This window comes from Saccostrea echinata, unplaced genomic scaffold (genome assembly GCF_033153115.1).
Source record: "Saccostrea echinata isolate AGI-Se365-2 ecotype Australia unplaced genomic scaffold, CSIRO_AGI_Sech_v1 ptg000022l, whole genome shotgun sequence".
NCBI classification, from domain to species: domain Eukaryota; kingdom Metazoa; phylum Mollusca; class Bivalvia; order Ostreida; family Ostreidae; genus Saccostrea; species Saccostrea echinata.
This window is the reverse complement of record NW_026889771.1, coordinates 11,630,216-11,657,644: the sequence shown is the minus strand read 5'-3', so window position 1 is coordinate 11,657,644 and position 27,429 is coordinate 11,630,216. Positions and strand designations below refer to the sequence as shown.

Here is a 27,429-nt window from a genome sequence, read left to right as displayed (position 1 = left end):
GCAAAAGCACCATTTAATTATGAAATAACTAGAAAAGATACTGCAAAAGCACCATTTAATTATGAAATAACTACAAAACATTCTGCAAAAGCACAATTTAATTATGAAATATCTACAACACATAATGCAATTCAAGCATCATTTTATCATAAAATAACAATACTTGTATTTAAAGAACACTTAACAAATTACATAACGCAGCTGTGGCCTTCCATAAAGACTGTCACTTTTTTGCATTGACGCTCTTTTCGTTTTCGTATAGATCTATGCATCATTTAAACTGCACTGACTCCCCATGAAACCCCCAAAGTTCACCTCAATTTAAGTGAATCAAAATTATAACTCAAGTTTACTTTAGATAATTTTTTAAAAATTTGTTTATATATATTTTTAGTGAAGTTCAAATTTTGACATTATCAAAATATGTTAGCACTTTTAATTGTACGTGAAAACCAGCTCAATTTAAAAAAAATCCAATTATAATTAATGTTTATTTTGCTATTCTCTTTTCTATGAACAAAAATGTGAAGACTTAAAAATTTTATTTGCCATTTTTCACACATGAAATTTATCTACTTTTTTTCCCCGGGTCGTATTTTTCCTCAAATTACGATTTTGCAAGAACACAAGAAAATATTTTCGCGGATCTCTGATTTAGTGAAATTCAGTACAACTTAAACATAAAATATTTTTATTGTTCTACGTTGATGTATGCATCATCTTCGGTTATATTATCACATTCGATCTCAACTACTTCTCTATTGGAAACACATAAACGTAAATATTCAAGATGCATTAGCTGAGGGCATTTTCAGGGAAATCGTTTGATTAGATTTGCATTGTTGGAGACCTTTTTTTATTTTCATCCCAAGACCAGTAAACTGCGATACTGATTTTCCATGTGATATTCCTGACATTCATGATTATTAGTCTGTTTATGTGTCACTTTTAAATTTTTTAATTCGATACAGGGAAATTTTCGCCCCGTTTCATTTTCGTCCCCTACGCTCGCGTCACAAGAGGGCGAATTTAAAATGGGGTGAATTTTAGGAAGACAAAATTATCTCTTATCTGGGTGAATTTAAAACGGGGCAAAATTGTTTTCAAGTGTAAAAGCAAGAGCGAAAATTACGTGGGGCAAAAATAAACCCGCACAGTACTTATTTCCACTTTTGTTTTACACTGATACTTCCATTTAAAACTTAATCTATATTTGTTATATATTTAAAGTATTTTTTAACAAAAAATTAAAAAGCAATACAAAAGGCAATATTACCAATAACTTACCTTTGATGTATGCATCAGGCGTAATGGTATCACTATCCGACAAGCACACCCCGACAACAAAATATTCTCCCGTGTCCAGAAGTCCAAGTTCATACAGATGGTCCATCAGCCCTATAAACTCGTAGTACTGGGCCAGAACTACATATACTGGAAACAGAGTAGACACCGCTTTCAACATTCTTATTATATCCAGTCGCATCTTCTTGAGCTTTTCCGGCAAGCGGAGAAAAAACGAGGTTGCTGGAAAGGCCCGAGAAGATACGATTGCTTTTTAACTTGAAGAAGTAAAAAATGCATGTATTATGACCATTTCAAATATTGTATATCATAGTTTCCACAAACAAAATGCTTCTTATATTCTCTTTCTTTCTCACTTTTCCTTCTTCATTAAAATTAAACAACTTATGCCATTCGTAGGATTTCAAAAAAGGGAGCTTACTGCGAGTTTTCAATCTTGTTTGTGCTACTATACTGGTAAATGGGTTTTCTGTTTCTCCGTGGAAGTAGGGATATCTATAACTCATCTTGTAGGTGATTTTTATTTTTTCTCTCTTCAACAGCTGGAAAGTAATTTTTTCTGATCATTTTCTTGAGATAAATAGGATAAATTAATAAATAATGTAATTCTGCATTTCGAAATAAAGAATGTGTTTGTGTAAATAGGTTAATTATAGGAAAAGAAATATAGATTAATTTTGAATCATAAATGTTTTAGTTAATTTATTTTTATACTAGCAATGAAAATCTTATTATTGTAGGTATATACCAATAGCCAGCTACTATTTTTAAAGCACTGCTTTAATTGCAAATGTAATACATACACTTTCAATGGTTGCCACAGTATCGGGTAAACCATTCTCTTGGTTTGCAGTGTGTATAAAAGTTATCTTCTTCCAGTTATACTTCTTCAAAATGCAGACGACACTTGCAGATATTTGTGACGCAGTCGGTTTTGTTCTGGCAAAGGTTGGGTACTTGACTTTGTTGCTGACGTCGTCTGCTACGCAAAACTAAAAATAATTAAAAGATGGATTAATTTTCTGGTATAAGGTGAAGATAACGGACACCGATCGATCTCCAAAATAACTTACAAACAATACAAATCTGTGAACAGGGCATAAGATACGGACCTCCGGAAATTCCAGAGGTGGGATCAGATGACTAGGAGGAGTAATCATCCCCGGTCAAATCCACCGTGAGCCCTATGTATTGATCAGGTAAACGGAATATTCCGTAGTCGGAATTATTATTATAAAAACAAAAGCCGAACAATTGGTATGAAATAGGTCAGTCAAAATACGACACAGTTATATTTGCTAACAAGGTCATTAAAACCACCGTAAAATCTACGAAATGCTGACTTTAAACGAGGTTGTTGAAATCCCTGTAAAATTAACTTATCTGCCAGTAGTATACACATGTACTCCGGTTTAAAAATTGATCGTTCTCGGAGCATACTCTTGAGTATCGAATAAGTTGGGAGACATAAACACCATGTGCAGGTAATAGGGAATATTACTAAATAAATAAGGAACGTAGACGATGGAAAAGCTGAAGTTATCTTGTTTGTCATAGTTTAGTTGTTGGTTGGCTCTTATCGTCTCTAGTCAGTAAGAAACAGATGTGACAGACACAGTGGTGACTTGTATTACGAGTTCACTAGGATATATCGAGTCGACATATAAATGAAAGCAACTATTGTTAATTGGTAAAACGTAGTCGATAATTCTGTCTCATGTAAAGGTTTTTGAAATTCTGCTTTATAGGAAAATAAAAACAGGTCGGTAATAAAGGAGCACAATTAGAGCCCATCAGTATTAAAACAGTTTGTTGGAAGTCATGGTCTTCAAATGGTCTCCAAAGACTACATAGATTTTGTCAACGAGGAACTCCAGCATCCTTGCCTTAAATACCGGTATCAACTTTAGAGTACTTTGTGTAGTACCAGGGTGCTTTTTAACAAAGTAACTGTGATATCAAAAAGTCCCGTTTTTAGTTTATCGTGAGGAATGGTTGTATAAAGTGAAGAGAAAGCCAAGTTTTAATTTTACTAACTTTTGAAAAAAGTTTGTGTTTCTAAATTTTCTATATGTTCTTTTGAGTTTTTGGGAATCCACTTTTGATTTATACCACTTCTAGAATATGCTGTAGCACAATACGTCTGAAGTTTCCCCTTTACAGCAGTTAATATTTTTGTGAGGAGTAAAGATGGGGGCTGGTTAGAGCACTTCCAAGTATAGAATCAAAACCATTTTCTTCTAAAATACAGTAAAAATAAGAAGCCTTACAAAAAAGATGACAATTTATTTTAATTTACAAGCAGAAATAAAGTGAAAAATCAACAAATATACCTGCAATACAGCTAAAAGTTGAGAGTGCATATACTCCAATATTCGGTTGCAATAATAAAATGCTAGAGAATTATTAATGTACAAGATTCCAGATTGCAAAACATATTTTAATAATAATTAGGATATCAATTCTTAAATAACCCTGCTGCATAATTTATGTAACATATGTTCTGTTATTTATCCCGTGGGTAAATATGCCGAAAATTATCAACAACATAAGTAACACGCATTAAAATATACAGAAAACACTGAATTTTAATGGATGTGTTTAGATGCTCAAATTCTGTGAAAAAATAAGGTTTTTAAAGTTCAAAAGGATGACATATTTAAAATATATTTGATCAAAATGTTATAAAACTTTTCTTTAGTAATGTTCAAACAGTCGAGGATTTAAGAGTACAATATTGTAGAAAGTGGTATAAAAATCTCATAACCACATTTTTCTAATATATGAGCTTCATATAGAAAATTACTGCATGATGCAAGATCCATTTCATCAAAACATAAACCATTTATCTACCATTGATTACATGACAACACTGCTTTTAAAATTCATTCTTAAATTCCCAAGTTTCCCCCCAAAGTCTATAAATATGGGCATATATATCTCTCCCGTATAGTTTGATAGTCGAGAATGCGATAAATGTTGGCTTTTTGACATTATAGAAGTCTGTAAAGATCAGTCATCAAGTCGATAATTTTCTTTGGTTATTACTTTCGTTGAATTCATTAATTCTATATACCATCTGATGGGACCTTGTCTTCTAGCTTGTGGATACTGGAAATTTAATTTAATGGTATTGTAACAGTGTCGACTTCATTTCCCAGACTTTTGTCCTCACGCGATACGAACAAGAACCCAAGTCAACCCCAGAGAATTGCTTAGATCCAAAACAGATTATAAGCACTTCTAAGTCTTTTTTTTCCTCCCCAAGAGGCAGTGTGAGAGTTTGATCTCATAATCAGTTCACCCAGACTATGTTTTCTTTCGCCTTTAAGTGATACTATTTATGTTTTCGTCTTTTATCTATGTTAAGGAACTCGACAGGGCTCTTGTGTGACCTTCTGTAGCTTAGTGATAAATGCTCAACTTGTCTGGCGTTTTGCGAAAATGAAAACTTAACTATTTATTTATTTATTTATTCATTTATTTATTCATTTTGCATATTAAGAAATAGAGTGTTTTGAGGACTACATATTATAGCCCCACCCCACCCCCTGCATGTTTCTCTCTTGTAGGTTTTGACTAACGTAAAGTGTTTTAGGCTATTTCCATTTTTTTTCTTTCTTTTCATTGGGGGAGGGGAGAGAGTCATTAAATATGGAGTTTTTAATTTTTCTTTCCAGTTTTCACAATGGCGTTGGTGGATTCTTTGAATTCCTTCCATGCCTACATTCATGGCAGCCATTTTTATTTCCTCATATATTGTATTCTTTTGAATATAAATCTCTTCAATGAGTCGTTATTCTGTAAGGTTCAGCTGCCCCCCCCCCCCCCCAATGTATGTTTTTCTACTAGCTGTCCATCTAAATGATGGATGCAAGTTTTCTCATGTTTTCAATGATAAATAGAACAAAAACCTTGTACATTTAAAAACAGACTTTCATTTTAAATAAAAATCCAATCAATCATTTTTAACTGACAAGTGAAAGACGAGTGCTTTAAAAATAGTTTTTATTTATGATGGGCGAATGATAAGATAATAGCCCACTTAGGATGAATATTAAACCATATATTCTAAGTACAAAAAAAAGAAAATATTCTCCACTAAAAATATAGAGTTCTGATGTTATCTCGAAAAGCAACACTCCAAAGGATACATGGTGGTCTCTTTATTGTCGAAAGAATTTAGCTAATGGCAAGTGATGACAGTAAAATGTATGTTTTTGTCAGCACACGGTAGCGATTTTCTAATTCATCGACAGCAGTCCCCCACTCTATAGAAAATTCAAACGCCGTGGAATGCTTAGTCGTATCTTTCCGACAACGACGGAGTTTGCCTCTACTGTTTCTCATTTTGGGGATTTTTAAACTCGTCATATTACAGGCAAAATTTCTTAATTTGCTAATTGCTAAATATCGTAAAAATTGTTCGGTATTTCGTAATTTGATTCACTCATGAAGGATCATTTAAGATAATTAAAACTAATTTAATGAGAAATATTATTCCGTTCACCGGCTGATCAATGGTTTCTGAGCGTCACACTTGATCAAAGAATTTAGAGTCCTTCCTACCAGCATGGAAAATTGACTTTGCAGTTCCAATTCCTTACACTGTTCGGAACGGAAACAACTATTCAGTTTTACTCCATGCTTCATACGAGTCATAAGCGTTGGAACCGGGGGGGGGGGGGGCTAGGGGGGCATAGCCCCCCCCCCCCATTTTTTTTTTTTTTTTGCAAAGATAGACATAATATAGGCATTGAACATTTGGGCGTAGGTTTAGCCCCCCACTTTCAAGAGGCACAGGTTGCAGTGTAGTCAAAAAAGGGTAAGTGCTAGGATTTGGAAAAAAAAAATTGGTACTGAAAGAAGTTTGATCCCCCCCCCCCCCACGAAATAGGATTTTCGCATCTGAACAATTATTACTAATTTTCCTCCTTTTTTCTTTCTTTTTTTTTTTTTTTTTTTTTTTTTTCAATTAGCCCCCCCCCCACTTTCAATTTGCTTCCGACGCCAATATGCGAGTATTAGTACGTTAAATTATTCATTTTGACCTTTTGTAAAAGTTAGGGGTTTTTTTCCTTATTCCATGTATACTATAGGAGGTAGTAACGGGATGAAAGAAATGTCCACAACAAAAACTTATCTTAAGAATCTTGTAAATCTATAGATCTCATAAACAGTATTGATTCAAGTCTAATAAAACTCTCATTAATGTTTTTTCCCCTCGGAATCTTCTCTAAATCCTATTTACGCCGAAAACTGATGAAGTTTCTTGATAAGTAATAAGTTCATACACTTTGTCAAAACAATAGCTCTCTAACGAACGTCAAATTTGATGAATGATCATTACATTTCCGCTGCTTAAAGATACGGTAAACCTTATCAAGCTGTTGCTGGCGAAAACTGATCTAGAATATCACAGTTGATTACCGTAATTATCCGTTCATATCCGAAAAACATAATTTGCAACCATTACTCCGGAAATGTGAGTATACAAATGACAATTATTATATTTTTCCATTTCTCGTGGCCTCTAGCTGCTTATGTGTAGTGTGTAGTAGTTGACTTAAGGGTCTTTTTCCTGTTGATTACATTCAAAAATGTAGTTAAACTGTGAAAAATACTTATAGTAGAATACATAGTTACTACACGGACATTTGGTGTTTATGATAAAACACACAACATATGCATACACATTTTTAAATGTATTGATTTAAATTTGTGATGAAATTTCTATTTTACATTAACTCATCGTCATATTTTCTTATTTTCTTACCATTTAGCATATTTTTTAATATCATAAATAATCTGTTGTTATGTCATCGACACATGAGATGGAAGTTTTTAAGGAAATGAATAGAATACCGGGTCTTACGTGAGGATGAACCATTATATATGCCTTTATACATGTGCTGTGTATGTGGTGTTTTTTTTTTAATTATTTTATAACGTCCTTTTTCCATTATATTAATGTGAATGTCCATTATATACAGTTCTTTATTAGATATATGATATTGTTGTCATTTAATATTCTGAAGCTAACATTATATCAGGTGTTTTGAACCTTATATGTAGGACATAATGTACAAATCAATATCTAGGTAGGCATAAGTTTCTTCATTTTTATGCCTGAATCGCTTTGGCCTAAAAGATAGTAGAATTATCTTTTGTCAAAAAATAATGAGCAAACTCTCAACCCCAAAAAACGTGTTCCTTAAGGATAAATAACACAAACTTTTCCCAGAAATCAGCAATATTTCTCAAAGATTCATATTCAAATACCTGTAGGTAATCTGAATGATATTTTCCAAGTAAAGTGGGAGAATTTTGTAAGATTTTGTCACAATGTCAATTTTGTATAGAATTACATAGAAAACGATACAAAGTCGCATACCTAAGCATCAAAGAAGACTTACGATTTCTTAATATTTTAGGGATTTATTATTATGTCATTTCTATTCAAAATCAGTCAAAAAATATATAGCAATCCATGCATCAAATTTTTGTTTGTGTTATATATCCTTAAGGTAACATTCTAAAGTTTATAAACCTACATATACATGTATAAAACTGTGTTTACATCATTGCGGATTACAGATATATCTAACACGATGCTGAACGACCTATAAAGCGCCTCATATAATGATAAAGGTACAGTTTTGACAAAAACTAGGAACGAAGACTTCACATAATTAAACAGAACCGCGTGTAATGATGAGAACACGGGGTATAATGTTTAATCCCCACATTAGACAGTCTGGGCTTACATTAAAACTACTGGAATGTATCCTTCTTAAAATTTTCAGAACAGTTGTAAATATGAATTCTTTTTGAATTTCTTCTTTTTTTTATTTTACTTTTAAGAGCGTACTCGTAATACCCTTGTTAAACAGAATTCTTTCTATACATGTAACTATTGATATAAATATCAGAATCCCGGATGAAATTATGTGCTTGCCGTTTTGCTTCGGTAATTGAGCTCTATAATGATTTCAGCCTTACTGTTATCAACACTTTGAGGTGTTTAACATTTAGATTTGCAGTTTTATAATGCTATAAAATAACAGTCAAGATTTTTTGTAGAATTTACAATACTGATATAACAACTGTCCTACTGTGTGCCACATATTTCTAGACTAATACTGAATTCTAATTCCCTCGGTGACAAAAACTTCACTATACCTTTTGGGTGTATTTTTTTTTTTTTTCATTTATTTATTCATTTATTTTGAAGTATGTTACGTTGACAAATTAATAAGCAATGTATGAATTTTTTTTACACAAGAGCAATGTTTTACTTCGTTCCCCCTCTATATACTGATCTGAGTCCCGTATATAATGACGCTCCTAGTATTATTGTGCAGATTTTTGCGAGGAAATTAAAAAACGCTTTGCGTTGGTCGTAATTGTGATGGAAAATATGATCATAAAGAAGGGGGCACTTTTTCATCTTTTGTTTCGCCTCATCAATAATTATATAAAATACATCGTTGACAGTAAACGTTTCCTCGTGATTTAGGGCTGTTTCATGAAGCTTTGTCTGTGCATGCATTTATATACATATGGATAAATTATTAGCTTTGAAGTTCAAAACATATCATAACCAGACAATAAACCAATGTTACTTAGCAACAATGTATGTTCTACAACAGCTTGTAAATAAACAATGGACTAGCTGCAGAACTTTAGCGTTATGGTTTTATGTTTTAGTCTTTGACCCTAACGCTACAGATCCCGTAATGCAAATACTGTGCAATTTACGGCGCAAGATTTTCTGCGCACTTTGGGGATGTATTTCGCCACTTTTTAGCATTGGTCAACCAACTACCTTTCATTCCCCAATTCTAGACATATTCTATAACCAACATGTATATTTTATCCATCTCCTAACCCTTTCTAGTCGACTCTACAGACCAATAAACTCGCTTGTTGTGAATGTGTTGTCGGATGGCATAAAATTCACTTTAGGTACAAGTATCCAGACATTTGGAGAATTTTTTTATACGGTATTTTAGTTCTTCAGTTCACTTCAATTGTTATATAATACTATAATATATTGTGTAATAAGCTTGTGCTATCATTACAAGACATCACAGTTCAAATATATGCCAAAATTACAGTCACAAAAACTTGTCCATTGTATGTTACATATGAGACAGAGACAACTTTGTACAAAAAACTGTACACTAAAAAAATTAAACTTTTAACAGGTACCTTAGCACACATTAAACCTACACTATTAATAACCGACTTTACAGGGAATCGTTAAGAGAATCATATATAAATCTAAAGACATAAATTATAAACTGACCTTTTTTTAAATTTAATCTAAGGTATTTCATTTGAAACGTATACTTGAAAGGTCTTCATAAATAATTTTTTTTCTATAGTTATGTTTATGTTAAAGAAAACTTCTAGCCGCGAGCCGAGTGCACAAAAAGTATTGTACTGTCCGTAAACATGCAACATTGTAATCTTTTAGCACTTGCATAAATTTTACAATTGCACTCCAAGAAAAGTTTCGTCAATATCTTATATAATAATATTCTGATTTCATTTTACCCCCCCCCCCCAACAAAAAAAAAAAACAACAAAAACCAACTAAAGAACACGGTTTTTTAATGCCCGAAGAAGAAATTTATATTATATGATAAATGTATTTATCTTGTAGATCTATATGAAACAAAAGAATGGTACTAATAAAAACATATAAAAACGTTCTATCATAGATACCTCTTTGAATCAGATTTTTCTTATTTTCTTCTTATAAAACTGTACTCTAGTTTGAATAAGAATAAGCTTGAACTCAGCCCCTCACCACCACCCCCTTTCCACCCCCACCCCATCCCTAAAACCAACTACAATAACTATCATAACAAAAAAGAGGGGAAAATGGGGCTTTAAACTTCTGTTTTTCTCCGAAAAGATATGTGTCTGTTTGAATATAATCCCTCTTCAGATCTTGACGCTCTGCCCACCTTGTCATCCGCTCTGAAAAAGCTTCCTTACTATTCAGAACCTAAGGATTTGGGGGAAAAAAAGATGAACACTTACGTAAGAGATCATAGGCAGATTAAAAGAAGCAGCTATCCTTCCTTCGTGAACGCAGGTCTCCTGTGGCCCGATGTAAACCGAAATATTTTGGTCAATCAGTTCCACTGTTTCTTTGATGCTGTAAATCTCTTGTGAGTAGGTTTCAGCCACAACGAATTCCAAGGTGTGGTTTGGAAGTATGGCCGAGTCATTATTTATTTGATCCTTAGCGTAAGTTATCGCCCCTGAAATCCTATGACCGTGCCGACTATTAAATTTATTATCGTTTTCCTTGTTTCTGGATCCGGTGATATATCCCATACGGATAATATTGGTAAGATTTGAAGCACTCAAACCAAAAACAAAACATATAAGTAAAACATGTAAATATTGCATTGTATACCAATCCATTATTGCACTGTGCAGTATTTGAAGTTATTTAAAACATCCTTAAGAAAAAGCTGTGTGCTCCAAAACAATAAGGTTGACGAAAGTTGAACTCAGCGGATAAATCCCAATGTCAGAGAGGCGGAAAGCATTTTGATACAGGCACTTACGATGATTGTCGTGCACAATTGAAAATGTTGAACACCGTGTCTGTAATTTTACACCGGTTAAAGCAGTAGAGGTGTTTTAGTCGGGACATCTCGTCTGGAAAGATAAACAAAATAACTATTTTTTTCTACCACTTTGCAGAAAATATATTTTAACCCTTTAAGCCCGAGAAAGCTTACACAAAGTGACACGCATAAACAAGATTAAAACCGGAGACACTACAGTGGGAAAGAAAATTTCCATATGAATGCAAGAAAACAATTACAAATACACAGTTTAAGGATGCAAGTATGTAACAAAAGTAAGGGTCAAGGTCATTCAGAGACTTGACGAGGAAGTATGCGTTAAACTGTGGCTAAAAATACCGGAAAGAATGTGTCGCTGAAATTGTAATTCATGTTGAAGACGCTGTATTAAGTGGTTGTATTAAATGTACTAAGAATAGGAGTTTGATATAATTATATATTTTGTAACATCGTAATAAAAAAAAGGAAATAAACTTTATACACTTAATAAAATAATGGATTGCATTTCCTGAGAAAAAAATTTGCAGAATATGGGTCGCCATGTAAATGCAAAAACATACAGTAGCTGCTCAATTTCTTATTACGTTAAATGAATCAAATCCATACGAATTATGCATTTTTATAATCGAATTTCCTGGGCCACATTACGACAGGGAGAGAGGGGACTCTCCGATTTCCCCTTTCTTTTTAAGGTAGTCCGATCCCCAGGTTCTGAAAAACACCAGCAGTTAAGTATAATTGCTCACACAAAATGTCTCTGAATTCACAAAGTAATGTGTATTCTTCGATGTTCATTTTTATAGTTAATCACATTATATAACGAAAATTATAAAATCTCAAATATATTTTCAGGAAATGCGAATGAAAGCACCATTTATGCATTTTCTAATTGAAAATTGATCAACAAGTATATTTTAGAATAAAACACTTTAGGTACAAGTATCCAGGCATTTTGAGATTTTTTCTTTTATACTTATACGGTATTTTAGTTCAGTTCACTTCGATTGTTATATAATACTATAACACATTGAGTAATAAGCTTGTGCTATCAATACAAGACATCACAGTTCGTTTTTATAGTTAATCACATTATATAACGAAAATCAAAAAATCTCATATGAATTTACAGGAAATGCGAATGAAAGCACCACTATGCATTTTCTAATTGAAAATTGATCAAGAAGTATATTTTAGGATAAAACACTTTAGGTACAAGTATCCAGGCATTTTTTTTTTTTTTTTTTTTTTTTTTTTTTTTTGAGAATTTTCTTTTTTAATACTTATACGGTATTTTAGTTCTTCAGTTCACTTCAATAGTTATATAATACTATAATACATTGTGTAATAAGCTTGTGCTATCATTACAAGACTTACATCACTTCCAATTTTATATCATTCTAAAAAGCAACGGTATCTAAGACTAGGTTATCAGAAATTCAATGTCCCTAAAAATAAATTTATTTTGTACTTCCATGCGGTACAAATATCAACTTTTACTAGACTGTTTCTAAGACTTCAAAGAGCCTTGAATCATATAAATTGCATGAAATGCAAAATGAAAATTGTTGCAGAAAAGATTTCAATTTTAAACTTCATTTTGAGACTTCTTCAATTAAATTGTAATCTTAAGAGTTATTGATCCTGGCTGAGGAGAGGATATCCTTAAACTTATATTATGATAGTGCGGGCAATAAGGCAAAGAGTACGCCCCCATCCCAAGCTTTAAGTCTTTTTTTCTGCAACATGTACGTTAGAATTAAGCATAAAAAGTAAAGGACTTAAAGGGGCGCCCCTAACCCCACCCCCACTCTACCATAAGGTGGGACTTATTTGTCTCAAAATTTGTTTAAATAATATACAATGAATAAAGAGTAAAAAATATGTGTTATTTTTTTAATTCATATGTTGCAAGCCACGGGTTTTGTGTCCATGCATTCTGTTTGTGGAAATAGAATGAATTCAATAACACGTGGCTTGCGACGATGTAACATTATACAATTTACTTTAGAAAAAAAAGGTTACTGCATACCCATCCCCCTCCCCAATTGAAAATCCTTGACCCGTCCCTGGTTTATAATTATTAATTTCTTATCCACTGCTGCATGATTCCTATTTTCAAGACTTGCTATATATACATGTAATAGATATAATTTATATTTAATCTTATATGGATAATAAATTTAAATGTGATAACTAGCCAACTTCAACTGCAGATTATTTCGAACGCCTTACTTTAACCAATCTCTAAGATTTATCATTATCAGCAAAAATAACAAAAATATATTATTTAAGGAATAACTGTCTAATTTTTTGGATTCATGATGTGATCAATCGAGTGGCTTGCGTGATAATTTGCATAAACGCCGAAGGCGTTTATGCATAAAATTATCACGCAAGCCAATCGATTGATCATCGTCATGAATCCAAAAAATCTGACAGTTATTCCTTATATTTACATGCTCCTGATTCTGCAAATTCCCGTGCTAATAGCCCCGCTTCTGTCTCTATTTGTCCCGCCCCGCTTGATTTTTTTTAACCGCGCCTATCGATGAACCAGTAGATTTATGTAGAAATAAAGTATTTTTACAATTTGTAATTTTATCTCGGACAAAGACATTGGAAATGTAAATATTACCACATCAACATATACTGCAGTCTCCCTGACACACATATATTGTAAGGGGGAGGGGGCACTTTTTCTGGGAATAGTTTCTTATGTAGTTTTACTATGTTATCGTGTTGTAAATTTTGAATTTACTAGGGGGGGGGGGGTTAAATGCAAAATTTACAACATGAATCATGTTGTAAATTTTGCACTTACCTCCCCCTAGTAAATTCAAAATTTACAACATGATAATGTTATTTATTCATTTGGAAGCCGCTTGCCCCCCCCCCCCCCTCTTTTTGTTGCTGTGCGGTTCAACACTGGCAAATTCCAACATTTGAAGAAAAAGAAAATCAACTCCCACACCCACCCCCCGAGATATAGGATTTTTGAGTTAGGGTACTTTTAAGCTTTTTTTTCTTTTCATGCCAATTATTTTGGATGCTGCACCCCCGCCCCACACACACACATTGGAAAACGTTGCTACGGGCCTGTTTCACTATATGATAATGCAAAAAAGTTAATTTTAATTCTGGCTGTAATGCGTACGCGTTGTTTGAGTGTATAAAAAATAGTTTCTATCGTACAACCTGCGTTCCTAATGTCACTAAAACGTATTGATCAATCCACTCGACATACTAGTAATGATTAAATTTTGTAGTACATTTTGATGCTATTTTTAGAACAATTCTTTCCTTCATTTAATGAGTAATTAATCAAATTATCATGAGTGAATTCAGAATTTTCCGAAGTTACACTCATGTAACCTGGGTTGGAACAGTCTATTAACAGAATCGTAAAGGCTATACACGTATAACTTAGGCAAATTTTTTTTTATTTTAATTCATTCCTTGAAAAACTACATAAGCTACATGTATGCATGCCCTTGTTCTATTTTGCCGGAATGACTCAGTAGATTTTTAACAACTTAAAACTGAAAATTGAAGAGGTAAGGGAAATGCTATTGTAACGTTACCCGTTCTAATCAACACAGCAAAGTAGAAATTTTATCAATGATTGCATGAAAATTGATATGCAACTTTTAACTGATGTCATTGGATGAAAACCGGATTTTGCGTCGCTAAATTAAATCCCCGGATGATTCGTCAAAAACCAACTTTTAGGATGTATGTGCATTAATGTATCTGGCGTCGATACGACTTTTGTGATAAAACCTAGAATTAATTCATGTGGTGGAATTTTATCTTTAAGGTTGCTTTTTCAATATGGTTTTGTACTCTATTAGGTAACATGACTAGGAATAATTAAGAGATGTTTTACAGCCTAGAATTAAAACCCCATGGCCTTTTCGAAATGTGTTTATATGGATTTATAGGGGAAAATCATAAATATTTCATTTAAAACATTCAATTTTCCCTTATCATTTTTATGGCCTTGCGGAAGTGAAATTCTGTTAAATTGAAATGGCTTCTTGGCTCCTGGCATTTGCAAATGACTGCATTATTTATATCAAGGTTTAATAACTTTAAACAACAGAAAATCGTGAAAAATACGCGTTTCAGCATGGTCTCGATCATCAAGACAAAAGTGGAATTGGAGTGTTCTGAAAATTTTAAACAAGTTCAATCAAGAATTGCAGCGTTAATTAAAATACAAGACTTTTAGTGCCCCAGTCCTTCCTGTTAAGGAAAAGTAGATAACTAAAGTACAATACACCAACCAAAATATTTGGGGGAAAAAATCTTGAGATTTAGACATTTTTTGATTCATCTCCCCACAGCAGAAAGTGACAATGAATAATATTTAATTTAATATCAAATTTTGTAAGACATAAAGGATTCTAAATAGTTCCTCCCTAGCATGTTGGTATTTATTACAAACAAAGAATGATAATGATCTCCTGGTGTACCACATAAACAATTAGGACTTTAAATTATCTCAAAACATTTCTTTAGTTTGAACGTTAAAAAATAGTAGAGTAATAACCCTGCATATAATAGTTAGATACCAATGTACATTGTATATTTTACAAAAAGAGGACACATAACTTCATACAAGTATATGGTTCAGATTCTGGAGCCGGTTAGGTTAAATTTGAAAATCTAGGATAAAAGACACATGTAAATTGATCTTGAGTTATTGTACGTTAATTTTGAGATTGTTATAAAAAATGAATGTGTTCGTGTTCAATGGGTGACTTTCGAATGTAATACGTCTCACCGATTTTTATTTTTTACGAAAACTTCAATAGCATTGCAGCTGTGTCTGGCTAGCTAAACAGACATATATTTACGACAAAATGAAGGATGCCTAAGATTTTATGCACTTTTTCTTTTAGTATTGAAGCGTTTCCCTAAAACACAGAATTCCGACGTGTGTTTTGCACAGCTGCACTAGTGTTTTCTGTGATAAAATTGCGTTGTTTCGAGTCTAACCCTTGGATATATATCACAGAAGGGGGTATATTTTTATTACAAAATTCCTACATGCACTTTAAACTGACTCCATTATGCAGATTTCTAAAGCTACAGGCAACCTTAGAATACTCAATCGGCATTACAGAATATTTTAAATGAATTACATGTGTCATAAAAAACAGACGCATAGTATCGGGGAAGGGGGGCTGCCCCTCTCCCCACTTTTTCCCATACATGACCTTTTACTGTTCAAAATGTTCATTAAAAGGCCTGTTGGTCCCCGCTTTCAGGTTGCAGTACAGTCAAAGCATCCCTTGGTAGTGTATTAATAAAAATTTGTTTGTGAAAAAGGAACCTACCTCCCACCCCCACCCCCCCTCAACCACCTTTTCGAGTTTGGACAACTGAGATTTTTTTTTAATCGTCGCAAACCACGGCTAAAATGTAGGATCCTCTCCCATTATATAGGCGAGAGCGGCAATATGCGGATTTCGGACGTACCGTGGCTTGAGACGTTGGAGCCAGAGATGATAGAGAAAAACTGATAAACCACAAGGACAGTTCAATATAAAATCTCTAAAGTACAGGAAGATAATGTTTTTAAATATTTACCTATAAACAGCGTGTATACTTAACTGATTTCCTGTCATAATTAACATCGCTTACAATGTTTTCCTTATAATATATTATAAAACTACAGCTGCATTTGGTCATTTATTGAATGCCCGTCGTCTCTCTTGAGTATTTCTGAATTATTTCCTATACCTGAAATAATTAGCCGCGATTGGAGGGTCGATATGTATATTTGTCAATTGTGTTAGCTGTCCGAGTCCTATTGTTTAAAGTGTTGCATAAGGATCGTTGATCGATTGACAGCACAACGTAATTAATGAAATTAATATGTGGTTATAAAGAATTTGCCTTGCCTGCACAGTGCAGTATCTCAAAAAGTCTCAGGATTTTCCTGCATGTGCCTTATTCTTAAGATTTTTATTTATATCCGCTCACAATTTTCAATCATTATTTGAGTATTAGACGTTGATCTAGTAGATAATTGAGTGTTTTCTTTCTGAATATCACTGTTACGTTATATTGATGTCAATTGTTTAGCTATTTGATTAAATTTCCTAAATAAAATCTCATTCATTAAATGTTTTGTTCAGCTGATAAGCTTAACTGAAATTAAATGACTGGAATTCGGGTTTTTGTAAGTGGTACTGAAAAGAACCTTACAGGGTACTTATATTTCGGCAGACAGTCTGAATTCTGTAAGGGGCAGTAGGTTACGTTGCTTTGTACGAGTTGCAGTTTGATTGACTTGCAAAGGTTTTAACATTTGAACTCATATGTACTCAAAAATAAACCATTTATCTACAAATAAAATTATACTAAGACCCTGTAGTAGACTAGGACCCGCCATTTCCCTATCTCCTGGTATCAATCAACTTATTCTTCGATCCACGCTGTAAAAACTAGGTGTCTGTTTTTAATAATATTCAAACTAATTGGTGAATATAAAGTTAGTAGTCTGAATTAGTCACGAAAAGTTGAATAATTTTCACGATTGATTTTGACCTTCACTCTGATTGAGGGGTCCGAAAGACTATACACTGTTGGTACGTTTTTCTTTGATTGATTCTTAACACTGTATTAAAGTCATCTCAGTAGTCTTGACCTTGGACTAAGAGACACCAAATCTTTAAATGTAGACACCCCTCCCCACCCCCAAAAATAAAATCCTCCACTTCTACAGGCAAAAAGTATTTTCGTTAGAAAATATTTAGATCTGAAGGGTTTGGTTTTTTTTTTACCAAGTAGCATTTAAATACGAGTTTAAATGTTGATAAATGTTGTAATAATTGTATTGTAAGAGATGCTTATCTAATTGTCCCAATAAAATTTATCTTGTCCTTTAAGATCGATCTTTAAACCAAGTAATCTCAAATTTCACATTTCATTACCCCCCCCCCCCCATCCCCTAAAAAATAGCCTGTTGTCCAGTCTATTTTTCATATACCTGATTTCCAATCCTTTTTTAAGGAGAATAAATATTGTTTAAATCAAAGTATACGGAAGCCCATTAGTGCCAACCTGTATATATAAAGGAAAAGCAATATATAAAAGCAAACCTTGATATATATAAAGAAATGCGAAATATAAAAACAAAACCTCGATATATATAAAGGAAATGCGAAATATAAAAACAAAACCTCGATATATATAAAGGAAACGCGAAACATATAAACAAAACCTCGATATATATACAAAGAAAATGCGAAATATATAAACAAAACCTCGATATATATATAAAGAGAAATGCGAAATATATAAACAAAACATCGATATATATAAAGAGAAAAATTTCCATCGCCTGACCTTTAACATGTTTAATGACTTTCATTACAACAGGGACTTCGCCAACATATGATAAGCGGCTCCCGATCTAATGTTTTGAGTGCAATCAGTTGATGTGGCTCAGTTTCAGGATGGTACATGTATTAGTGTATTATGTTTTCTTTATTTGTTTATCTTAATAATTATGATGATTAAAACTAAAGCTAACAAGTATTCTGAGAGTATTGCATTAGCAATACTAGTCTCCTACCGACAAGTGTAATCTGGTTCCAATTTAAAATTAAAAATGTTGTAATTTTTTAATCAAAAAATCATGGAAGCAAAACTTAATTCAAACTTGATCTGTAATTCATTAATATACATTTACATACCAAAAATCAGTTCAATATCTGCAAACGTTTAGAAAAAAAATGCGGAAAACCAAGTGGGACAGACTGACAGAGGGACAGCTAGACAGACAGACGGACGGACAGACTCAGAGGAAACCTATAGTCCCCTCCGGTTTCACCGGTAGGGGACTAATAAACTGCTGTTCTTCTTACAGTTCAAACGTGTGGGACAGAATTACACCAAAGAGACTTTTTTGCTCAATATGTCTACTCCATAGCACTAAATGTTGGGGGTCTTTTCAATCGAAATATAATTCAGTGCAAAAATGCAAGTGTGTGTTATCATTTTTATAAGTTCGTTAACGTTTTACTATGTTTTTTACATGATGCATGGAGAATTTAAAGTCGATTTAATTTACAACTTGGAACAATAATCCGCACCTTAATTATGTAAGTGTGCAATAACTCGTTTCTTTTCATTAATTCCCTAATACTTGATATTTTTTCACACCAAATACCCTAAAATTATTGCAGTAATTGTACTTGTCGCTTACTTGTTTATTGTTTAACGTCCCTCTCGAGAATTTTTCAATCATATGGAGACGCCACCAATTGCCGGTGGAGAGCTGCACATTTTTGACCTATACTCAGCACTCAGGGCCATTGAGCAGTGAGGGATCTTTTTCGTGCCAGCACCTACTGCGACACGGGACCTCGGTTTATAAGGTCTCATCCGAAGGACCTGTCTCCACGTCCCACAGTGGGATTCGAACCCGCGACGTAAGGATCAACTCCTTACTCCGCGACTCTAGAGCAAACGCTCTAACCACTGTGCCACGCGGGCGACAGTACCTGTCGCCTTCTTCTCTCAAATTCCGATCTTCCCTCACATTCAAATGAAGTGGGGTTTGGGAGACGAGCACCTTCATTGATCTCTCCCCTTCCGATTTCGATTCCTTTTTTACAATCAATGGGCATACTAGTATATTATTTTTATAATTAAATTTAAATAAATTTGAATCAGGACGTTAAAAAAACCTGAACTTGTTAAGACTCCATGTTGATCATTATTTTTATAAATTCTCGGTTGTGAAACCAAAGGTAATGCGGCTTAGTTTTTGTAAAAAAGTACACAAGGTAGGCTGTAAAAACGAAATTGATCAAAATACATGTAAAGTCAATAGAAACACAGAAAATACGATACACATTATACTTATTTCATGAATATATATAATTAAATTCTCTTTTACTCAATTAACATGATTAAGTGCATTATATTGAGTAATGTAACAATTACAGTTCATTGATATATGCATGCATGTACAAATAAATAAACACTATTAAATAGCACCATTTTGCCGATTCTGGGAAAGTTATACATGAGTACTGTATATAATTGATTTACCCCTGCCAGGAGTTAATCTGTATATAATCTTGATGGACAGCTGAGTGATACAGGTCACGCAGTGGAAAATTTTCTCTTTATATATATCGCATTTCTCTTTATATATATCGAGGTTTTGTTTATATATATCGCATTTCCTTTATATATATCCAGGTTTTGTTTATATATTTCGCATTTCCTTTATATATATATCGAGATTTTGTTTTTATATTTCGCATTTGCTTTATATAACGAGGTTTGCTTTTATATATTGCTTTTCCTTTATATATACAGGTTGGCACTAATAGGCTTCCGTAAAAGTACATGTATATGTACATATATAAAGTGTTCGCTCAAATAAAAGAAATGCTTAGGCTTATTTAAGTGACAGGAATGCTGTCTTTCAATGAAGATCAACGGCTAGGATTTTTAGAATAAATGACCCCGGGTTTTTTTTTCTTTTTATTAAAAATTTGTAACAAACTGCTTTTGTGTTACACTCAGTTCAGGGTGTCCTTGATATTAGATGTTTATATTAAGGACGTGATTGTGCTAGATAATAATTAAAGATGCATGTTGAATCAAAGGTTCATCATAGGTTTTTACACGGTAATAAGGTTCCTTGTACCTTTTTACACTAACAATTACCGTAGACGGTTATCATCTCAAAGGCGGATTCAAAGGTACGTACACCGGGCGCAATCCACCCTTTCTCTTTTGATGGAGTCAAAATAAAAAGTTTTCGTGAGAAGTGAATTAAATACTTGTTTTATCAGCGGTGAAAGAGGGGGAGGGGGTGATGTTGAAATGAAACATTATATAATGCACAACATGAGTGATCTAATTCGTGATTTTATTTATTCTTGGTTTCAACAGTGTTCAAGGAAAACTTGTAAGTACTGTTAAGATCAACCTTTTTCTTAAAGACCAGTACGCATGCGCTACTACCCCCTCCCACTATGAAACCTCGCAAACTAGAAGCATTCGGCCAAAGTAATAAATTTTGTTTTAAAAATTCAATGTGTGCTTGAAATTCTAAAAATTCATTTTTCATATGAAGAAAGTGGAAAACTCGTGACCACTGAGTGGTTCATTCGTTATTTGGAATGAATCAATGTATCTGCATAGCTGGTAATAGCACGTTAATTATTTTAATGCAATGATTAAACTAATTCATTTTATTTTATTTGTCATAACATGTACCATTACACAAGAAAGGTAACATCTAAAAATTCCATTTTTCCTTCATTGATTAACTCTTTACTCAACTATTGTCAATCATAGGTATTTATGGACAGGATCTTGCCTCTACGATCCAATTCCCCTTAATGTTTTTTTTTTTTTTTAAATCTTCTTTTCTTTCTTTTAATAATTTTATATATGTAAAGAGGGGTAACAGATGCTATAAGAATTTTCATCTGACTCGTTATTTTAATGTGATTCTTAATCAGGAAGTGTAGATGAAGTGGTTAGAAATTAAAATTAGTATCATAAAAATTATCCTTAAAAAAAATTAAAATCATTAAAACAAGGGGGGGGGTTGCATCGTAGAGCCTCGGTTCTGTCCGCAAATACCTGTACTGTCAATCAATTTCTTCGAATAGGGAGCAATGAAATCTGTAAAATGTTTCGTTCCAATTTAAGTAGAAGCAGACTGCAGGACCACATTGTAATCTGATACCTATACCGACTTAAAAACAGAATTTAGATTACTTTTAATCAGTTTTAAAACACTCTTAACGAGGGTTTACAAGCATCGATTACAGATTGTACAACCTGACCCGAAGGGCTTTAGTGTAATGCAAATTAACTCTACTGACACGTGAATCAATAAACATTGAATGACCCGTTACATATGGTTAATTCAGCCTCTACAGAAAATAAAACATACAGCAAAAATATACACGCAACTCAAACTCTCTCTCTCTCCCTCTCTCTCTCTCTCAACCGGGAAACCTGCACTTGAAACTTGTCAGTTGATTTTTTTTTTTTTTTTTTATAAAAAATGGAATTGAAAAGTGTACAAAATTCTACAAATTTTTTTGGGTGGAAAGCATAACAGATTCTGAATATTTTAGAAAGCCTAAGAGAAAAGTTAATCACACACTGAAGTTGATCCATCAATGTCACATACAAGTGTAAGATTTTGCTGTGGGTTTCTTTAAACAAACTTTTTTTAACTGAAAAAAAACGGATCTTCATATACAGATACAGCCTGTAAAGTGTTTCCAAAATGATTTAAAAAAAAAAAAAAAAAACTCTTTTTTTCCCTTGATCAATTTAGTGCAATGGTGAAAGGCAGAAGAATATGCGGGTCGAAAAGAAAGGACAGTCATTATCTAAATCGAAATATCTTTCCGATAATTTTCTCTCTTTAGCCCTATATTTTCTGGTTCCCCAGCAACAATTTCAATGCATCGACTGACATGCTTTCAACACTTCATTTGTAATTCACTATTAGATAAATTAAGGGACGAACTTGTCTCATTATTTTATAAACAAAGCGCTATCTTAATCTTACCTTCTTCTGCAGAAAATCAAAATTCCTATCACAGCAGAAATAGCGATCAAGATTTCACTGATTTCCTCCAGATTATAAAAGCACAAAAAACATTAATTCGCTAACCGGATGTTGCAGTTGTTAAAATAAATGGTTGTTGGGGAAATTCTCCCTCAGAAGCAATATATACAAGAGTGGTCACTCGCGTCTCACTTTGAATTATTTATTAACTGCATGCAGCCTTGATTCTATAAAAGCAAACTTAGTTGTCTGTTAAGGAATTGTGTAGCAGCCTACAGTCGATTATCTTCTATCATTCAATGAAACAATGACAAGCACCTGTCGCACTTTATAACAATAATATTACTTATTTTGACGGAAAACAATGGAATGTTGTGTTATATTATTTTGAAATTTTCCGTTTTATAACAGCCTGTCCAGGCAATGTAACATTTGCTTTCAATGATTTATTGTTGTTAGTCATTATAACAAGTTCTGCCATGGTAAACCTGTCATTTCGTTTAAGCAATATGTTGAATTACACTGAATTATTTAAAACACTCTTTTAAATGATGTTTCGCTTACTGCATTTATCAGAAAATAAAAGTCGATCGGAATATTAAATTAACCAATAAACAGCTAAAAATACATGTAGGTGTCTATTTCATCTAAAACAACACGAGGAATTTTAAATATTAATCTATTTTGAAGACAACTTCAACTTTTTGTGCCAAAAAAAATAGTGTTTCGGAAAGAAGGGCAAAGATATATTACATGTTCTAACATTTCAAATTCAAAACAATTTATCAACGAAAAAAAAAAACTAAATCAAAAGACATCCTAAACTACTCGTGCATATTACAGATACTCATATATACCAAGAACAGGTTCCTAGGAAATAAGCACTTTATAGAGGCTGGGTGAAATTCTGAACAAAGTGTTATTATTTTAAGGGAAACTCATTAGTAAATGTGAGAAAAATTATTTTACAGAAGCTGATGAAAATCATATCCTTTACGTTGGACACTGGTCATCACTAGCTTAATTGATACAGCATAATGCCATTTGCGACTAAATTATTTTCTTGTCGGAGGTTGAAAGGTCAACTCTTAAATAGATATCTGTAAAAGTACACTGTAAAATTGCAATAAAGAATTAATAATTCGTGCGAATTAATCACACTATTTTCTAATTCTGGTCTTTCATTAATTAAAGACATGTCTGATTAATAGAATTTTGAGACTGTCGTGGTGTAAATTTTGAATTTACCGGGTCGCAGTAAATACAAAATTTTGTCATGTTGTAAATTTTGTATTTACTGCCACCCGGTAAATTCAAATTTACAACATGACACATGCTCAGAGTGAATAATTTCTACCTAAAGATGCTCATCCTGTAACACATTAAAGTGCATTTTTCCCGCTCTTCCTGTTATAACATATGCTGAGATTAAAGATGATCCAATTAGTTATAATATTTCAAGTGTTCTGAAGTAAGTTGAAATTCTCAACATCAAAATTGCAAAAATAAGTTTCATAAAACCTTACCTATGCATGCTCCCCGTCAATAAAATGTCACCCACTGAAACCGAAGGGAAATTATTTTTAAACCAAAATAATCCGTTTTCAGATATAAAGAATTGACTTCAATTAGCAATTTTCCAACTTCGTTTTAATCTAGCACAAATAAATATAATTTCACACAATTTTCAGGCAGCGACAGATTCCTACAGTATACATATATACCAAGTGTTCTTGCCAATACGTTGCTACACTGACACCAATACTAAAGCAAGCACTGCTCTTAATATCCTTCATCAATATTTCCTTTTCATAGTCGTTCTAAGTTTGTGTGTTCTTTTCTTAATGCTTTACTGGAAGTTGTTTTCGCTCACTGAGCTCCTCTTGTGAATTTTACGACTTCTTTAGCATCGGAGTCTTTAAAAACATAACAATTATAGATTCGTTTGAAGAGAAATATTATTTTTACATTAGAAGAAAAATGTTTGGACGGTGATATAATAATTGTTGCGCGCCAGTCTCATAAAAGACTTCTCTTAAAGATAAATGCGTGTAAAATTTTGGATTATTGACAGGACACACAAGTTAAACTTTTCGGCAAACATTTCCGCTCTCATGCGATCCTTAATTTTGATATTCATTACATACATGTTTCAGCAAAATTCTTAAATCTCGGACCAGTAGGCCAAAATAAACACTTTCAGAGAGGCTAAAGATAAAAGATCATAGTTTAGATAAGTTGCTCTAGATCACTAATTACCTATTTGCCCGCAAAAGCTTGAAAATTGAAAGAAAATGTTTATACAACTGTATCAAATACAATGTGAAAACGCCGATATAATCGGACTTCAGGTCGATGAGCGATGAAGTATTTAGACATCCGTTTCAAAAAAAAATCAGCCAAAATGATATCCCACGGAAATAAGTATATTTTTGTGTATATAACATTTCAATGGATCTTTGGAAAGAGATAAATGTATATCCTTTGTGAGATGAGATAATAAACGTTAACTTTTGTTGGATATAGCAAGTCCGTTATTATTCCGAGTGTCAATACTGTGTAGATGTCATTTTTGCTAGTAAGACTATATCAAAATATATTCATGTGTCTTTAAATAAATCTGCGGAGTGCGACTGATTTCCTTTAAATTCTAACGATTCACCCATGATTAAAAGTATACTACATGTATTTAGAAACAAATTTACATTTCATATGTATTTTCTTTTTTCAAGCACTTTATGTTGTCGTTCTAATTTCCTTTTCTTTTTAATTATATAACACAATTAAATATATTTTTTCAGGAACAATACCTTACATGCGTCCCTACCCTCCCAATTGATAATTAAGACCCCGAGACTGATTAATTTGTATCCTAGTGGAAATGGCATCGTTTCATGTTTTAAGACATTATTTTACGTGTTTGGAAAAAGGGACAAAACCTCGTAAATTTTGCTCCTTCCATTTTTTTTATATTAGACCAGGGAGTGGAGGGGGTACTGTTTATTAAATACGTCTTAAAAGTTGAATACTTTTTTGTATACAAAAATAAGTAATATATAAATACTGCATGTAGTTGAGTGTAACATTGAAAATTTTCACCCCAAGAAAACCATTGTCAACCGAGGCGCAGCCGAGGTTGACAATGGTTTTCGAGGGGTGAAAATTTTCAATGTTACACTCAACTACATGCAGTATTTATTATATTATACTGAATGTTTTATACAAATACATATTACAGTGAACCTTGCGCGCATGAATTCTGCGCAGTCAATATTTTTTGGAATAACACCCGTCGTCAAGCAATGTTAACTGTTGCTACGCTGGTGGGCGTGACTTCATTATTCAGCGGGTAATAGTGTTTTTTAACAAATGTTTCTCGACGAATCAGATTCAACTAATTTACATGAAAGTATAATATTACAAAATATATACATGACAATTAATTATCATGTGCAAAGAAGATGGGCGTGTTTGGCGTGCGATCTGCAGGAATCATGTGTACGAAACATTTATAGTTTAAATGTCCACGATTTGGTTTGCTGATCACAGCTAGACAGGCTTGTTACAAAGCTACGAACATAGGAAAATGTTATATTTAGTTTGAAATAACATATCAATTTGTAATATTTAGGTCCGCTTATCTTAATAATTAAACTTTAACATAGTAATGCTTCACACAAATAATAAACACCTACAAGATAATAAGGATATAGCTAAATGCAATTACAAGTATTAGCTTTCCTAAAAAGCTTGTCTGACTTGAGCAAATTTATTTTTACGTGAAGAATCAAGAAAAGTTAAATCCAGTGTAATCAACATGACTCTGAGTCATGAAATGAATTCTTTTGCTAAGAAACAAAAAAGTTCAATTCAGCAGATTCAGAATTTTTCCTTGAAAGTGTCCACCCTGAACCGAAAATTTCTGAAGTTTCTTCCAACAGGCCTGTTCATGGATACAAAGATATAACCAGTGTTTTTAAATCTAAACATCAATCTGTGAACAATTTTGAAATTAAGAAATGTTTTGAAATTAAGAAATGTTTAATTAAAAAAAAACGTGTTATAAATGAACTAACATTTTTGCATTTAAGCAAAAGAACATTCAACACATGTCTTTCACTTTTATATTTTTTTTTAACTATGAAGAAATCAAACGTCTGCAAGTTATCAATATGTGTAGATTTATAAAAACTCTGAAGGTAGAGAGACTTAGTATGCATTGAATATTTATAAACATTCATTAGTCAATCTGATACAGATAATCGACAAATGTTGACCTGACCAGCTTCATTCCTTCTATTTTGCTGGACATGAATGATGCATTCGAGAATGGCCAAATGTTATATAACCTGTACTGTATAATGTGATAATAATGACACCAGCTATAATGCTCTGGCTTGTTTGGGTATTTAGCATGTTTTCTTTACTCGTCAAACTCTCTAAATTGATAGTGAAGATAGTATGAAGTTTCCAAGATCAAGTTATCACAAGAATTCTATTGAACGACTTGACCAACAAACCTTGGCTAAATCTTATAGGGAAAAGACCACTAATTATTTTCCCATAGAACTCTATACAAACCTTTTGCCCTCTCAGTACTCTACTAATTCAATTTCAGACAAATCCTTGGCACCATTTGAAACTTTATTCTAAGCGCTTATAAAAAAGCCCGAAAAAAATATAGGGTCCCATGGCGTTTATAGGTCAAAATTGCAGTTGTTTACAACTTATAGCGATCGGCAGTAAATGTCACTCTGCCAAAAATATCAACCCCCACTCCTACAATCTCCCCTGGTATTTCTATATTTTCTGTAATATTCCTACATTCCATCATTTATTTCAAACATTAATATTTTTACTTTAAAATGAAAATAATTACATACCTGAATTCAGCCAATAAGGTAACACACACTATTCAGTACTCTATACTACTTTCCA

General features: G+C 32.9%; 1 protein-coding gene across 2 annotated transcripts in view; it reads right to left on the bottom strand.

Moving 5' to 3' along the window:
- LOC133190409 (receptor-type guanylate cyclase Gyc76C-like) overlaps positions 1–24,085 on the bottom strand; it is a 37,194-nt gene extending 13,109 nt beyond the window's left edge. The window contains exons 1-5 of one of the 2 annotated variants that reach the window (XM_061326029.1): positions 24,018–24,085; positions 10,360–10,989; positions 2,109–2,297; positions 1,727–1,847; positions 1,288–1,434 (exon numbers count right to left, since the gene is read on the bottom strand). In XM_061326029.1, the coding sequence (XP_061182013.1) occupies positions 1,288–1,434; positions 1,727–1,847; positions 2,109–2,297; positions 10,360–10,749 (847 nt within the window). In that variant the 5' untranslated portion in view covers positions 10,750–10,989; positions 24,018–24,085. Of the gene's footprint in view, positions 1–1,287; positions 1,435–1,726; positions 1,848–2,108; positions 2,298–10,359; positions 11,182–24,017 lie in introns of those variants that run through there. The other variant, XM_061326028.1, reaches the window with a different exon arrangement.
- Positions 24,086–27,429: the final 3,344 nt, after the last annotated feature.